General features: G+C 32.9%; 1 protein-coding gene across 1 annotated transcript in view; it reads right to left on the bottom strand.

The window, feature by feature from the left end:
- LOC124371208 (zinc finger protein 271) overlaps nt 1-18,494 on the bottom strand; it is a 79,432-nt gene that overhangs the window by 50,494 nt on the left and 10,444 nt on the right. The window contains exons 3-7 of the mRNA XM_046829543.1: nt 17,670-17,828; nt 10,802-11,034; nt 9,452-9,563; nt 8,673-8,803; nt 3,114-3,213 (exon numbers count right to left, since the gene is read on the bottom strand). Of these exons, the coding sequence (XP_046685499.1) occupies nt 3,114-3,213; nt 8,673-8,803; nt 9,452-9,563; nt 10,802-11,034; nt 17,670-17,828 (735 nt within the window). The remainder of the gene's footprint in view (nt 1-3,113; nt 3,214-8,672; nt 8,804-9,451; nt 9,564-10,801; nt 11,035-17,669; nt 17,829-18,494) is intronic.

Genomic DNA, 18,494 nt, shown 5'->3' with positions numbered 1-18,494 from the left:
ACTTTGCATAATATTTAATTAATATATTTAAAATAAAGATAAAATACATTCACTAACCTATCTCAACTCCAAAAAATAATAAAAATATTATAATCAGAATTTTTTTTTATTTATATATATATTTATATATAAGTGATGATTTACAACATGACACTTGTTTGTGAATTACGTACAAAAAGAAATTTCAAAATGGCTGAAAGAAAATCATCCCGAAATAAACCAAGTTCAGTATTTCACTGACGGCTGTCCTGGTCAATATAAAAATAGAAATAGTTTCAAAAACCTAACAAACCATCATGAAGACTTTGGAATGAAAGCCGAACATTCATTCTTTGCAACAAGCCACAGGAAATCAATATGTGATGGCTTGGGAGGAACTGTTAAGAGAATTTTGAGAAAAGCAAGCCTTCAACTTTCAGATGAAAATCAAATCAAGGCAGCAACTGCAGTTTATAACTTCTGTAAAGTCAACATTGAAAAAATAAACTTTCACTTTATTGACACAAAAAATGCTGAAGCTTTCAGATTGGAGTTAGTGTCACGATTTTTAACCACCAAGACTATTCCCGGTACTAGAAGTTTCCATTATTTCAAACCATTAAACACAAATGAAATTGAAATAAGGAGGACTACTGATAGTCCTAATTCTACTCTAATGTTTTCTTTTGATTCTGCTACGGATTGGGTCTACATTCAACCATCTTTAAACGATTATGTGGCTGCAAACTACGATGGAAAGTGGTACTTTGGACTCGTTAAAGCTGTGTTTCATGAAGAAAAAGATTCTGAAATTCTTTTTCTTCACCCTCCAGGACCTGCTGCCAGCTTTTACTGGCCTCAAAGAGAAGACGTGTGCAAAATACCATTGGATCACATTATCAGTACAGTTGATGCACCGCAATCAAATAGCACTGGCAGAATGTACTACTTAAAAAAAGAGTGTATCAGAAAAACAGAAGAGTGTTGGATGAAGTGGAAAAAATATACCAAGCAGAACTAATAATTGCTATAAAACATATTGATTCTTAGACTTCAGTTTTTATTTTATTTCACATTTATTAAATGTAAGTAAACCGCAAATTTATAATTTCTTAATAATATTCTACTTTTTGGAATATTAACTAAACATGTGAAAAAGCCATACATCTTTTTTGTTTATCTGTTAGCCTATGTATCTAGGAGTATGTAAAAAAAAATATGAACACTCTACCAGGTCTGAGACCTGAGATATTGTAATTTTAGTAAATCCCGACAACGGTTTTCAAATAAAAAAAAATTCTGATTATAATATTTTTATTATTTTTTGGAGTTGAGATAGGTTAGTGAATGTATTTGATCTTTATTTTAAATATATTAATTAAATATTATGCAAAGTTTCATGGTGATATCTCAAATAGTTTTCATGATATTAATTTTTTAAGCTACAAGTTACATTGCAAGACGCGAAATCCGAGGCCTAAACTCACGTTAAATTAAGAAAATTAAACAATTTGTAGGAAAAAAACTATAAAAGATAGAGAAATAAAATTTGGTATTTATCAATAGGATAGCAAATACAACAATTGTGCCAAGTTTCATCAAAATCTAAAGAGGTGGGTGTCAAATTAATTATTTACTGGGTGATTTGACATGGAATGACCCTGAGCTGAAGCCAAAGCTTTTCGCTCAAATTCCTCCATAAAGATATTGGTGAAAATAGGAGACAGTGGAGAACCCATTGCCATCCCCTTATCTTGACTGTAAATTTTATCCTCTAACTCAAAATAATTGCATTGAGTGCATTGCAACTGTTCTAGCAGTTCCATAATTACTGGCACGGGAAGTTTAGTTCTATCCTTTATGTTTGGTCTTCTTCGGTATGATTTGTTTATTTTAACCTAGTTTGTAATTATGTATTAGGTTAGTTATTTACCTGAAGAAGAGATCAGATTGCAGATCTCGAAACGTTATGTTACTGATTTTTTGTTTCACTGAACGATGGCAAATGTCCGGAAAAATCCTGTTTCCTTCAAGACTATAAACTTATTTGACAGAACACCAACTTCATTTAAATATCATTATTTATTAATGAATGAATAATCTGGTTATAAATATTTGTCATGGAGTATCTCCACCAGAGGATACAGTACATAACTAATAAATATATTTTATTAGTCCAACCATGTTACAAACATATACTATACAAATAAATATGTTTTAACCCCAGAAAAATATCAGCGTTTTATACTGCCTCCGACGTCACGGGACAGTACCGTAATGACGAAAAACAACTGTGTTTTGTACTGAAAACAATTTCTTGTTTTCAAAGTGTACAAAAAAATTTACATTTTTTAAAAAATTATTCTCGATATGAAAAATATCTAGAATAATTAAGTATAAGTATAATTAATATAAGTATAATATAATTATGAATAAATATATGTATACTTCAATGATTATAAATTACAGTATATTATAACTTGTTTCATTATCTAAAAAACGATAGCTGTCAACCAAATAGTAATAAAATTGAATGTTTTGTGAGAGTTTAGCTAAACCCTTGCATTTTTTGCATTAATTGGATTTGTACAAGGAGGTTAGGAGGAAGAATATTGAGTGGCTAATGGGTTAATCAGATTAGTACTAAGGTTTGGATTTGGCTCTAAATGATACATTTATTTTAGGTTGAAGAAATTTTAAAGGTTATTTTGATTATGTTGAATCGCATGTGCAGACTACAACTTAACTACAACTTACTTGCTGTCTTTCAGAATTTCAAGGAACAACATAAAACTGATGATTGATCATTGTTACTCTTAATGGAGTATTTGTTTTGCCAATATAATATACTCCAAATTTTGTTCAAATCTTCCTAACAATAATTTGTTGTAATCTTTATTTTCATAAATTTGAAACCTACACGTGTGCGCGCGTGCACACACACACACAAAATATTTGTCCAAGCTTTCTTTGATTTTGATATACGAAGAGGTAACGGTACATCACCATGTCCCACTATTTAAGAGATTAATAGTCCAACCAGTTTATCTATTAGAACTACAATCCATACTAACATACTATTTGTAAATAAGAATGTTTAAGTCAAACCATAATAAATCAAGTATTTCACTCACCCTCCTCTGGGATCACTTTGTCAGGGATGATTATCTCTGGACTGACAGGACTTTCCTCAATTTTTCGGCGTTTGCAGGCATTTTCATGTATTCTCAAACCCTGCCACCAAATAAAACAGATTTTTACTACCTAAATATTTTCAAAATTGTTAAAAGTATATTAAATTTAAAGACCTAATACAAAGGCAATCGTATTTGTGGAGTTGAATAATATTCCATGAATAGGCAACTGATTAAACTTTCTTATCACAAATTCACTCACAAAAAATCACTGGGTAATAGAAGTATCAGTTTACTCAGTTCACATAGAAGAGGAAAGTAATGAAAGAACAACTTAGAGGAAGACAATGATTGAGGTGGTGAGATCAGGAGGATGGGGTTAGAGCTACAGAAGATGACTTGGAAGACTAGTCAAATTCAAAGTCAAAGTCAAAATCATCTTTATTTACATTAACTTTAAGTTTAGTAATTGCATCAACAAATAAAGGTTTAGGTCTAGTTGTCTTGTTGGTCTTAGGTCCTCCTTCCGTAGAATTAGTTTAGTGAGTGAAATGGTCAATCCAGTAGCCAGTTCTTGAGGGTTTTGTCTGAAGTATTTCCGGTCCGTCATTTTCAAGTCCTCGGGAAGTGCGCTCCACATCTTGGCGCCAGCATAGCTTGGACTCTTTTCAATTGCTGTGAGCCTATGGCGAGGCAGGCAGTAATCAGATGCATGTCTTGTGTTATACTGATGCATTTGTGCATAGGTCCTTGCTGCCTCTGGTGCTTTGTTGTAAACATTCATCACAGCTTCTAGGATGTATAAATTTACAACAGTTAATATTATGAATTGTTTCAAGGAATCCTTGCATGTTTCCCTGTATTCCCAGAATTCTTATAGCTCGTTTTTGCAGCACCAGTAACCTTTGTATGTTTCCTGCTGTGGTACCTCCCCATACGATGATTCCATATCAGAGGTGTGTCCCAAGCAGCGCGTAGTAGGCAACTTTTGCTGTAACTAAGTCACCTATGCTTTTCACTCATCGCATTACATACAGTGCTGTGCTGATTTTTTTGCACACAGTATCAATGTGTGGAGTTCATGAGAGGTCACTGTCTATGGTAGTATCAATGTGTGGAGTTCATGAGAGGTCACTGTCTATGGTTATACCTAAGTATTTAGTGGAAGTGACTTCTCCTAATTCAGTCAGCCTCCCTGTATCCTCTTTGTATTTTCCTAGTACTAACTGTTTTGTTTTTCTTTCATTGATAACCAACTCGTTTCTATGGCAATATTGAATGGCCATGTTGAGTGCTATAAATGTGTTTACTTTGAGATCTTTTGGTAATTTTTCCCCTAGTAATAAAACTGCTTCATCAGCATATATAAGTCCTTTACTGTAGTCTTGTATATAGTTAGGAAAGTCATTTGTGAAGATGATGAATAAAACTGGACCCAATACTGATCCCTATGGGACTCCTCGTGAGACAAATTTAGGTGGATGACAAAATGGAGAGGATGTGTTGAGTATGTTGAGAAAATACCAACTAAGCTAGACAGTAAATCTTGATCAGTACAATCTAGTGGAAGCCATTGAATGAGGTTGTGAAATTAGGGGATGGGGTTGGAACTACAGAAAATTATACAACATACTAGTCAGATGGAGAGGATATGTGATAGCAAAATTATACAAATTAGCTTAAAGATGTATTAATCCTACATTTTAGTTACTTTACTAGACATTAAATGATTAAAGGATTTGCATGTCTGTCAAAAGGGAATTTGCAATTCATAAAATTTATGAATTGCAAAACCATCACAATTCCCAAATTCTATTATCAGGCCTTGACCATCGTTCGGACTTTTATATATACAGCATGATATTTGGAATATATGGATAAAAACTTATATAAATTCTTAACCATTTTCAATTCAATTATCATTGAGGCAAACCTGCATTTCACTTATGTAATCCAAGAAATTTATTTATATATTTCTGGAAAGTCGATGAAACTTTTTCTTTTTTATACAAATAAAAAAGTAAGTGATTGTACTAAACATAAAATATATTTCCCAACATCTATATAATATAACTTTTTACATGTTTACAACTTGAAATAAAACCTTATGTTCTATTGCCCATGTTTTTACCATAAATCAAAGAAATAGACTGAGCATTCACATACACACATCACTCTCAACATTATGAGATATATGAGTTTTTGTGCTAGAATTACCCAACATTAGGTGTGTTCAGAGGAAGCCCCTCCAGCGCCAATCTATTTTTTAAGTTAGATTTTCCACTTGTTAAAAACACGCAGCCACTCAATTGTTGAAATGGAGCCAAAATATTTACAAACCTCATTATAAAATTTGGCTTCCAAAGAAATCCAACGACTGCACAAATATTTCCTCAGACTGAAGAATAACCAGAAGTCAAACAAGATTGCACGAATAAGTGTAGTATTTCATTGTTTTTATGTATTTGGCCAAAACTCTTTTAAGTTTTTGCAGCAGTGTGAGAAGACGCATTGTCGTGGTGCAAAATGAAACTCTTTATGTTGAAATACTGAAGAACTTCTAACAAGCATATACTAACTTGCTTTGACAGTCCTTTGTTCTTATAGCTTTAGCCTTCAGTCCCATATTCCTGAAGAAAATAGTACATTACTTTTTTACATTCTTCACCAATTGTTGTTTCTTTACCATTGTGGGAGGTTGGTTCATCTTCTAACAACCACATGCGACTCTCTCCTCGAGTTGGACCGTAATCAAATGTTACATGTATCTCAACATTAGGGACATCTTTGAATAATCAAAAGACCACTAACAATCCAGACCCAATTAAAGGGTCCGCTTGCTGATTCTCACACACTCAGCTTTTTGATCTTCTGTCAAAAACACACCTATTAAAAAACAATTTTCCTGACTAATAAAAGGTCAAGAAAGATAATTTGCACTGCTGCACATCCAATCCCTAGGGCAGCTTCAATCATTAAATAAGTGCAGTGTCTGTCCTCTTGGATCAAAGGGCGCACCTGATCAACATTTTCTGGAGTGACAGCAGAATGTGGCCTTTCCAAATGTTCGTCACCTTGAAGTGAGTTACAGCCCCTTTGAAATCACAACATAGAAGCACGGTATGGTGCTTCAAAAGTCAAAGGAAATTTTGGGACGTTTAACACAATCCTCTTGAGACAAATTAAATTTAAAATTGGAAGTCATGATCATGATCTCCTAATAACTCCACGATTGAAATTGATCTCCCCGAACAGAAGACACAAGTACACTGATGAACATAAGTTACTGTCAAGTACTGAATGGCACTTGGATAATCAAATAAAAATGATAAGATTATTGCAATATGCCTCTTGTTATTTATAAACTTTCAGAGTGACCCTCGAATAAGAGCCATTGCAAAAGCCAAACCACATTCCTTTATTGGTGTAATATTGAACCATGTCCAAAACTGGTACTCTGTATGAATTCACCATATTTCATTAACACTGCTGTAAAAGTATAATAAAATTCTAAAATTTTGTAGATATATACAGAACAATAGTATGATAATAGACATTAAAAAAATCTAGTTTGCTTTTCAGATTCATTAGAATAAATTATAAACATTACTGACAAAATTTTTCTTGACTACAAAATACTAAAAAGTAATAAAGTGAGAAAGTTTTTGATTATTTCATTAGGTGATTATTGTTGCGGGCAAAGTATTAAAAAAGATCTCAATACAAAATAATTTTATCTTTTTATTTTTTCATGAATTTGGCTACAACTGAATTTATAAGTAGGCTGTCACCATGCCGCGACATGATCTACCCAACCCAATATTGTATGTCTATTAAATTGTATGAAACTAGCCCATGAAGTCTTCTGCAGTGAATTATTTCCTTAATTATTACATTTAATTATTAAATTTTAATCCTTTAACTACCACGTTTCTGGATTCAAGGTGACACCTGAAAGCCGGGTTTTGTCACATACTAACACCCTCCAGTGCAGAGTATTTTCCCTCATTTTTAGGAGTTTTTGACTTAACACGTTAAACACATTTAAAGTTTAGTAAATAGAGTAAACTATTAACAATGTTTACAAACTTCTCAATTAATGTCTATTTTCAACATATTACCACTATACACAACTATCTACCAATAAACACCGGAAAACACCTTGTAAAATATCAAAATAAAAATTCCCAAACTCATGTACAATACAAAGCACTTTGCGTCCAAGTAGTTTGAGTAATGTCCACAAAATTGTATTACTAACTGGACAGCTATCTTCTGGATATTTCTAACATAATAGAACACCAAGTAACACAAAATAACAGCTGATAAATAAAGAACAGCTGATTATATGAAAACGCGTATACTCTGGTGTTTGTTCACTAAACTACAGTTGCACGATATATCCCGGGCATGCTAGTTAAAAGGGTAAAGTTAAAATCTGTAAATGCTTATTTGATAGTTTTAATAGATTTAAAACATGAAATACAAGTACTACAACAATGGACAGGAGAAATCTATATGTGTGTGTGTGTGTGTGTGTGTGTGTGTGTGTGTGTGTGTGTGTGTGTGTTAAAAATTAATAAATTGTTAATAGTTGGTTGAATTAAATATGTTATTATTCATTTACAAATTAAGTACCTTTGTTGAAGTATACATAATATTAATAACAATAATAATTTACAGTGCTGTTTTTTTATGACCTTTAAACAGTATATAATTAACTGAAATTTTGTAACCATTGCTAATGTATTCATCTAATGTATTCCTCAAGATTCACTAGTGTAATTGAAATTGAAAAAATTGTAACTACACTGAAAATTAACACAATATTAGAACATGTAAGTAATGTATATAGTTGGCTATAAGAACAATTTTCTTTAGTAATCACATATCTGTTATTTAAAGATGGCTCTTCACAATGAAGCAAAAATAAGTCACGAATTTACTTGGGTAACAATATTTCAACACAAAATGAACCGGAAAACTTGTATGATACTCATGACATTAGCTTAAGAACTAAGAATGTTACATTATACATAAGAACATTTATGTAGTATTGTTTCATCCACTTTACTATACAAGACAAGGTAAAGAGTTTAATGCTAGCTGGTGACATACTGACTAAATTATTAATTATATCAATAAGTCAGTTAGAAAATTAGACCTTAAATAAAAATAGAAATGGAAACAAATCATCAAAAGACTCACTCCAGAGAGATATCAGGAATATTGTGCACCCAAATCAACAATAAATGGAGGGATATTGAAAAAACAATAACATTGTTTTAGAGGCAACTTAAATTTATTTAATAAAACAAACCTTTACCACTGACATTTTGAAACAGCATTAAAATTTCAAAAATAAATTATTAATATGTCCAAAATATAAAAATTATTATTTATGCTGGAAAATTTGGTGAAGTCTGTATTAAAGGCTCTACAGACAAAGATAACATTGTGACAAAATAAAACCCCCAAAGCAGGAATAAATTAACTTTACCAAAACTCAAAATAATTAGACATTAAGTTAAATACTGAGGCAATGAATTGTTTACTTACAGTTGCTGAGTTGAAGACACGTGAACAAGAACCACATTCATGCTTCTCAGGCTCAATAATTGGTGAAGATTTCTTAGTAATTTCTTGAATTAGATCTTTGGGAGGACGACCTCTTCTAGGCTTTACTATCTCTGCAATATTGCACAAAATATTAACATTTGTAAGCCCTTTTATATTGGAAAATATGACACTAAACAAGAAACAATGATTCTTTATTTACTGTAATAAAGCTATGCTACATTATCACTTACTGAAACACTGATATAAAAGAACGCCTACTTCCTGTTCACCTACAGACTTGAAATTTAGCACACTGGTGCAGTCCAAATGTGTACTCGTATATCGCAAGCAACTATATGTACCTTTCTTTGATTTAAACTTTTAAAATGTTGGGAATTGTCTGCAGGAAAAAAAAATAGTGCTATATTACTGAACAACAAATGTGACTACAACTAATACAAATAAGTTGAAGTTAGTAAATAATATACAATTTGAAAATTGTATAACAAAATGTTTATTTGATTATTTATGAGTAACAGAATAAAGTCAAAATTTCAGAATGCCAACAGAATTCAGAATCATATTTACATTTATTTTCCTAGCTTATACATTTCTATATAAAATACAATATTATTACCAATTCCATGTAATTTACATTATTATGTATCTAATGAATTCTACCACCACAAAACACAGCTTGTTTTCCTTGTTGATTACATAGTTCATTGATAGTTTTGTCAGTAAATTAATACGCTAAGCCAATACTAAAATTAAGCAACCTGTAGTTTTTTCAGGAAGAGGATCAGGAATGATTATCTCTTCTTCGGATTGTGTTTCTTTCATAGAGTCTGGGTTGTGTCGGCGACAGGCACTCTCGTGTATTTTCAGCCCCTGACAAAAAAAAACCAAACCGTACAAGATTATCAGTACTATATAATTGATATAACTTGTTTTAGTAGAACCTCAACAACACAAATCTTAATGACACTTATGGAAATTAATATTATTGACAGAGGATATTTTCTATTTTCTGTACACATTAGACCATCATTCTGAAACGAATAGAGAATTAATTAATTTAATTTTTTTCTTCACCAAAATATTTAGGATACAAAGAACTTTAAAATGATGTACAACATTATGTGTGTTTCTTTTTGAGATTTGAACATGGCACACTCTGTTTTTGTGACATTCTATATTTTTACAGAGTTTAAATTATTTTAAACGGATTATTTGAGGTTTATTTTGTTAGAAACCTGTTTAAATTAAACATCTGCAGTGAGCTGTTTGACTGCTAAACATTTGATACAGGTGGTATTATTAATCCACTATAAAACAATGGTATTTATGAAATTTGGTTACATTTTTATTTTATTATCAAAATAAATCTAAAAATAATATTTGATAGAACAAAGTTGGTTCAAACTCTACTTTTTTAATCCATTACAGATCACTGATGAAATATCTCGTCATGTAGTAGCTAGGCATAATGACAAGCTTAGGTTGCAAAGCGATGGGCTTTTTAATTGTATCTCCTAATAGTTCTAATAATGTATTGTTAATAGCGTGAAAGTCAGTACTAGTCTCCTGAATGTTATCAAAGGTCTTTAAGTTTTCTCAAACACGTTTGTAAATATTCAATGGATTACAGTTTTATTTAGTGCTACTGATCTATTGTTTTCCTCAGCTGTTTTTACAACAGCAACTATTTAATTATATATGTGTGTATTTGTATGGGCTGTTAATAATAATATAAACACCAGAAGGTTCGACTGGGTGTGGCATTACTGTTCTGCTGCTGAAGTGTTAATTATTTCGCACCCACCGTCAAACAAATTGATCCAAAGTGGGTTGGTAACCAGTAAAAAACTTTTTAAAATCTAAAACACATTTTAATGATATTTTAATTTTTGTTTTAACAATAATAGAAAGTGTCATATTCTTTACTTGAATGTAAAACAAATAAGAATTAACTAAGAAAATCTGTTGCAGTACAATAGTTTTTCCCAAATGCTTACTAAATACAGCTCTACACTTAATTAATGACTTTTGGATATGATCACAGCACTCAAGTATTTAAAAAACGTTAATAAATTTTGTTATTATTAAACTATTCAAAATAAACCTACAAAGGCAGAATGAAAGGTACGTGGGCACAAAGAACATCTAAACAGAATTTCTGATGTAGTGGGGCTGGTGGGGGCCGGTGTTATCTCCAAAACAGAAGTTGTATTTTTCCGGGGCCTTCCCCTTCCTCGCTTGGCTGGTGATGGAGTAGAAGGTACTTCTTTCACCACTGTGATATCCGGTGGTAATTTTACAGGTAACATTATTACCTCCCTTTCTCCCTCTTCATCTGCATCTGAAAATTAAATAAAAATTTTATGGTCTACGGAATATTAGTTTTTTTTTTTTCTATTTGCTTCATATACCAAATTTAACTGATTAACTGTAGAATATTAAACAGCACCTTCCTTACTTGGAATAATGTCTCCATATTATTGTTTATTACAAAAAATAAAAATAAACACACTTTAAACCACAAGATACTTTACTGTTGTTTCACAGTAAAAATATGTAACATTCTGCTTCTTAGAGTATCTTATTGTTGATAATTTTGGGAAGTAATGGAATCGATTGAAATGATGCAAAAACAACTGAAGAACTGCCTGCTTGGTAATGATAATTCCTCTTGTTCTCCATATCAACCTCTGAATTGATAATAGTATAACAATACATGGGCAGCTCAACTCTTCAGCTGTTTCGTGCAGTTCCAAATAACTAAGGTTAGGCTCCAAGAAAACATTTATCTTCTATTAAAGAAATTTATCTTCAAATAATGGATTTATTACTTTTAATGCTGAATTGGAGTTTTGAATCTGGTATTTTCCATCTGATCTGAAGAAGGCTATAGTCATACCAATTCATAAAAGCTCCTCAAGAACTTAATGTACTAATTTTTCTCCTATTTCGTTACTCTCTACTTTCTCAGACATGTACAGAAAAATAATGGACTAAATTGCTGCAAAATCTTAATGAAAGTAAACATGTAACTGACCTCTTTCTCGATGTACCAAAGGCATTTGATACGGTGAACCATTCACTTTTACTTGAAAAACTTTTTAAATAGGACTCACTGTTAAAAAATTCAAAATTTGCTCAAGTTACATGGGATCTATCTAACAGGGAGTCCTCCCAGGGATCAGTTCTGGGTGCAATTTTATATCAGGGATGTTTGTAATGGAAAATTTAAAGGAAAACTTACCTCTTTTGCTGATGACACTGCCTTAAGTTATAAAAGATTTCAATTACAAGACATTAAAATTATATAAATTATGATCTAATAGAGATTCAGTGGTGGTTTACAGAAAATAAAATGTGTTTAAATGTTGAAAAAACCAAATATATAAATTTTGGCTTAAGAAGGAAGTTTTATTTTAGAGAATCCATTATTTACAAATGTAAAGATTGTCTGGTCAAAGAAACACGTGTAGACTCTGGTAAAAAAATTTGAGAAGCTACTAGTATAAAATATTTGGGATTGACACTAGACCATGAGTTAAATTGGAAGATTCATGTTTCAGATATGAAATCTAAACTAAATAATTCTATGAGGTATTTTTTATTTTTAAGATACATGTGCACTGAGAATGTTTTAAGATTGCTGTATTTTTTAATTGTTCAAAGTAGAATAGAATTTGGAATAGTCTTCTGGAGTGGAACATATACATCCAATATAAACGTAATAAACACTCAACAAAAGTCATTATTGAGACTAATTTCAAAATCTTCAAAACGAGAACATTCACGACCGTTTTTTTTTTTTTTCAAGATATTACCATTAAAAATTTGATTGTTTACAAGGTTTCAAAAACTCTTCTATAACAAAAGTGGTGACTTACCCTGCAAAATAGTCCTTATAAGAATAAGTTAAGAAAAGTTGAACAAACTGTTGTCCTAAACCTAATAGACAATAGACAATAGACAAATCTCTTTATTTCATGAACTTTGAGTACAGAAATGTCGTCAAAAGTTTGCAAGAGTTGGAAATTGATGAATCCATGTACGAAAATTAGTTTTGATTTTGAAAAGTCGGGTCTTCCCTCCACCGAATGTACTCGTCGATTGAGTAAAGGGGTCGAACTAGGAGCCAGTTGATAAGCCGCTGTCTCATATTCTTGATTGGCCCTGGAGTTTTCAGCTCATCAGGCAGGTAGTTGGCAAGTTTGGCACCGATGTATGAGGGCTTCTTCTCATAGAGTGCCAGTCTGTGATTGGGAAGAACATAGTCGCTACCGTTTCTTGTGAAGTGGTTATGTAAGTTGTTTCTTCTGGGGAGATCTTGACGTGCAGCATGGAGGATTACCTCAAGAATGTAGAGAGCTACCACTGTGAGGATTTTTAAATTTATAAAAGCTCCTCGGCAGGACTCCTGAGGACCTAGACCCAGCATGGCTCTGATGATTTTCTTCTGGTGTATCAGTACTCTTTGGAGGTTTGTTTTGGAAGAGTTTCCCCATAGTACAAGGCCATATCGAAGATGTGACTCAGCAAGAGCAAAGTATGCTGTTCGGAGTATGCTCTGATCTTCTGTGATCGATTTGAGTCTTTTTATAACGAATACACCAGAACTGAGTTTAGAGCATACCGTATCCACATGGAGACTCCATGACAGGTCTGAGTCAATGGTGAGGCCTAGGTGTTTAGCATATTCGGTTTGGTTTAGTCCAGGTATTTCAGTTACTTGGTGTTTTTTTGATCCAAAGAAGAGCTGTGTGCTTTTACTCTCATTAACAGCCAAATCATTGCTATGGCAGTACTCAAGTGCCATGTTAAATGCTATGTATGCTTTAATTTCAAGTTCTTCAGGGGTTTTTGTACTATTTATAAGAACTGTGTCGTCTGCATACATAAGCAATGAGCAGTGCCGCTCAAGGAAATTTGGCATGTCGCTGGTGAAAATGATGTACAGGACAGGGCCCAGGACTGATCCTTGCGGGACACCTCTATCTAGCTTTTGGCTTTCCGACCGAATTGTTTGCATTGTCCCTTTGTGATCTGTATGACTTATTTCAACCACTTGGGTTCTGCCTTCCAAGTAACTCTTAAACCAACTTGCAGCAACACCGGTCACTCCGATTCCCTCTAATTTCTTTAAAAGCATTTCATGGTTAAGGCAATCAAATGCCTTGCTGTAATCTAGGAGTATGGTTGTCACAGTGTTTCCTGCCTCTATATTGTCTATAAGTCCTTCTATTAGGCTGATTAATGCTGTTACTGTTGACCTACCCGCAGTGAAGCCATGTTGATGAACTGTAAGCATATTAAAGGTTTTGATATGTTGTAGGAGTCTGTTCAGTACTATTTTTTCTATAATTTTAGAGAAAGCTGACAGAAGTGAAATCGGCCGATAGTTTGATGGTTGCTTTTTATCACCTTTCTTATGTTTTGGTAGCACTTTAGCGATTTTTAGCTGAGAAGGAAATGTGCCCTGTAAGAGAGACTTGTTGACAATATTTACTAGTGGTTGTGCAAGTTCGTCTTTACATCGCTTCAATGTTTTTGGTGACAGTTCATCTATTCCTGAGGAGGTTTTTGATTTCATTGACTGGATGACTTGTTTTACCTCTATTGAAGTGGTTGGGTGAAGTACCAAGCAGGGACAGTTAGTAATCCTGCTCGTCATTGTGTTCTGTCTGGGCTTAGGTTGTTGTGCTAAGGTTGTTTTAGCAACACTAGTTAGGTAGATATTCAGTTGGTTTGCTATATCCATAGGGTTATAGATTATTTTTCCGTTCACTTCCAGCTCGGACAGTGTGTTATGGTCTTGCTTACTTTTCCTTTCACTATTAATAATTTTCCAGATAGCCTGACTTTTGTTTTCAGCTTCATCGATGATCTTTGCAGTTGCTTCTTTCCTTCTCCTTTTAAGTAGTTGATCATATTCTTTCTTTTTTCTCGCCGCTTGTTGTTTGTCCTCTAGCTTTCCATACAGAATGTATTGCTCTTGTGCTAGGAGGAATTCATTTCTTAATTTTTTAGTGTCAGAGTCCTGAGGTGTGGGTTTCTTCATTTTCTTAGTTCGAGTAATTTTGACAGGACAAGTTTTGTTGATTGTGCTTATAATTATCTTGTGCAGGGTCATGTATGCTTCTTCAGCATTTTCCTTTGAGTATACTTCTTCCCAGGATTGTTGGCTCAAGAGTTCTTTTAGTTCCTGTATGTTTCTCCTGGTAAAGCTCCTTTTTTGTATTGTCATGTTGTCCTTTCCAGGTTTTTGGACATTTATTGTGCACATTTGTCCGGTATGATCAGAGATGAAGGTATTTATTACTTCGGATTCAATTTCAGATGAGGCTAAATTAGTACATATAAAATCTATGGAGGTCTGGCTATGTGGTGTGATCCTGGTTGGAGGGAGATACAGTCTTATGATGTTGTAGGTGTTCAGGAAAGCTTCAAGTATTTTGTTACTCGTTGAACTCTCGTCCAAGCAGTTTACATTTATGTCCCCCATTAGGATTACTGTACTCTTCCATGTTGGAATTGTGTCCAGGAAGGTTCCTAGGATTTCTAAGGCATTTTCAAGATTATGACTTGGCCTGTACACTCCAATAATATAAGTGTCTCTGGGTTTGGTTTGTAGCTTTACTGCCGCTATCTCACAGAGCAGTTCTTCGCTGTATTGGGACGCATTCAAGCTTGTTGAATGATTCCTGAAGTTCTCTCTAACATATACTGCAACCCCCCCTTTAATATGTTGTGTTCTGCTAAAAGAATCTATTAGATTGTATCCATTGAGTCTAACATGACTGATAGAATTTTCTTGGTAGCCATGTTCCGTGATGATAATGATGTCAGGGGTCTCCTGGGCTAGCTGGTCGTTTAGGATATCTATTTTATTGGAGAGGCGGTCTACATTTTGATGGAAAAGCTTTATTTTTTCTTTTGTTTGTGTACTTTGCTGGGGATACTGTTTTAAGGTGTACCCTCTCTTTTGCTGGAGTGATTTTTGGCCACAGTTGTATGGAGTTGAGCCAATTTCAAGTATTTTGTGTTGAGTATATGTTTGTTCGCAGGGTGGAGAGAATTCACAAATGTTCTGGTATTGTAATTTTGTTTGAATTTGATTTTTATGAATGGACTTTCGGCTAAAAAATGTCTTTGATTAGGTATTTTGATATTGGTTGTAGGTTTTGGCTGTGGGCAATTATCCTGTCTATGTACTTGTGCTTCCACAACCATTGTGTGTCCGGCCTGGATTGGCGAATCCAGGACCTTGTTTGTCGTCAGCCCTGTTAGCCTTGATCCTGGTGTATCCATAGGGTATTGTGTCTGAAATTCCCTGCATTTTGCCATTTGTAATGAGACACTGAAACAGTTCTTCTTTTTTCCCTTAGATGGTGTATTACTCAGTTTAGCTGGTGTATGTTTTCTTACTGTTTTTTGTTTTGGTACTTTGGTTATGCTTTGAATTTCTGAGTTAGGAGGTTCCTTAGATTGGTTATTTTGGATCTGTACCGCCAAGTCTCTAACTGTACATTCCAAACTATCTTGCCTTACTTTCAGCTGTACAAGTTCCATCTGCATGTTTGAGGAGCAATTTATAGGTTGAGAGATGCAGTGAGAGCCTGTTTCAGTTTGAGTTTCATTATTTGTAAACGTAGGCAACTCTAATATTTTAATATCTTGAGAACCAGATATAACAGTATAATAATAATAATAATAATACTGTCTTTAAAAAACATTCAAATTCTTAGCGCCTTAAATTTACAATAAACTGCCTGATTACCTCAAATGCACAAAATATATCCCATCAAACCTTTTTTGAATGTTTAAAAATTGGCTTTTACAAGTTGAAGATTTGGAACAATATGTTGCCATTGAGTCCTAAGGCTGAGATTTACTATTTTTGGTTCAAGCAGAGTACTTCATATAATATTTAGTTTTTTTTTTTTTTTTAGATGTGCACTTCACATTTTAAGTTAATTTGTATTTTTGAACTAACATTACTGCATTATCATATCCTTTTGTTTAGCTAGGGCTGTTAAAGTAGTGTATTAATTCTCAACTTTGTATAATAACTTCCATTTTGAGCACTGCTATTTTTAAATCTAATGTTCAATACTGAAACCTCAAATACTGAAAAATTATTATTTACTTAGAAACAGCAGTTAAAATCACTTGTTGAGTCTGAACGGTACAAAATAAACATCTACCAGTACTCTGTTAGATAATTTCAATAGCTAATAGGCTCTTTAGTCTTTTTTGAGACAGCGCTCTTCTTGTATAACAGCTATTACGTTTTAGCATTTGTCACATCCGCACATTAATCTATAGTTAAGCAACCATAAATAAAAATATCTCTCAAAAAAGCAGAGCAGGAAAATTGTCTGCCATGTCTAAAACATTAATTATTTACATTCAAATCAACTACCCATATGCCCTTACCTTTGCTTCTATTAAACATTTTTGACTGAAGAAACCCTTTGAGACCTTACTTCTAACTCTGCTATTAAAAGACATATCTGACCAAAAATTAAAAAAATGTTTCAACACTAACTTTATCTTTGTCAAACTGTGATTCCATGGCATAATTTGGTTTTTTTCATAGCAATGTAATGTATAATAGAAATGTTCCAAACAGTTTTCATTTAATCTATACATATAGATGTCTTCATCCTCTATGTTTAAAGAAAATTTCATAATTTATGAATATTCCAAAAAGGTAAAAATTGGAGACAGTTTGTTCTAAGAAGGTGGAGACAAAGTCTTAAAATTAAACTTGTCCATGGAGGGCCGTTATTTCTTGGATCTTTACATGATGAACATGGTGAATTTAGCTTCACCAGCTCTAATGCTAAAGAAAGCCCTTTGTTGTATAGTTACTTCTTTGCTCCTTGGTCTAAACTCAAATTTATTTTCATTCAAGATTTTATTTGACAAGGTCTAAAATTGTATCATAAATCAGTGAATTTATTATGAAATGATATTAACCTTTTCCAATGTGACTATCTGTTTGTTCCTCTTCCTGTATTTTTTCTTCCTCCTGCATTGTTTCTTCCTCCTGCATTAACAACTCCTCTGCATTATTGAAATCTTCCTCGGTAATTTCATCAAAGTCTTGTAATATTTCTAGTTTTGCACTCAAGCCACCTGTAAAAGAATAGTTAATTAGAACTGTTATTTTTTAAACAGCATACTGAGCAGGTTCATAAAATTTTAACCCTACAACTGGTGTTAACTTTGAATTTGTGTTTTATAAGCAGGAAGATCTATTCTGGACGATTTGTAAAGATTTTCAGCCTAATATGAAGAATTTGGTTAATTGTTTTTTTAATCAAACTGCTTGACACAGAGAAAAATGTTGCAAAGCTAGTTATTCTAACAAATGTTTTGTCATAAAACTGCAGTTTGAGTTTTTTGGTACTTTAACCTTTTTTCATGAATCATGATAGTAAAAAAATCATAAACATATCTATTAATTGGCTGAGCATTGGTGAAGACTGGAAGTGATTATTCATTCCTATCACTCTAGAAGTTGGAAAAATTTCATTTTTGTATGAGCAACACTAAGTTTGATGTCAGTGCATGTAACTATATTAGATTTGATTGAGTGTTAGTAAATATGTTTACATTAGTCGTATAGGTAACCATAATAACGAGGAAATAGCAGAACAAATAAATTGGTAAACTAGTTAGGAACAATCATATGAGGTTTTATCATTGAAGTATTAACATAAATAGCTTATTCTTACAGTAAAAAGAGAAATAACAGAGAGGAAAGTGTTTAAAGTAGGTGACAAGATCTGATTTCAGTGC

The sequence above is a fragment of the Homalodisca vitripennis genome, chromosome 1 (assembly GCF_021130785.1).
Source record: "Homalodisca vitripennis isolate AUS2020 chromosome 1, UT_GWSS_2.1, whole genome shotgun sequence".
Classification (NCBI taxonomy): domain Eukaryota; kingdom Metazoa; phylum Arthropoda; class Insecta; order Hemiptera; family Cicadellidae; genus Homalodisca; species Homalodisca vitripennis.
The sequence above is the reverse complement of the archived record's forward strand: the minus strand, read 5'-3'. Positions and strand labels throughout refer to the sequence as shown.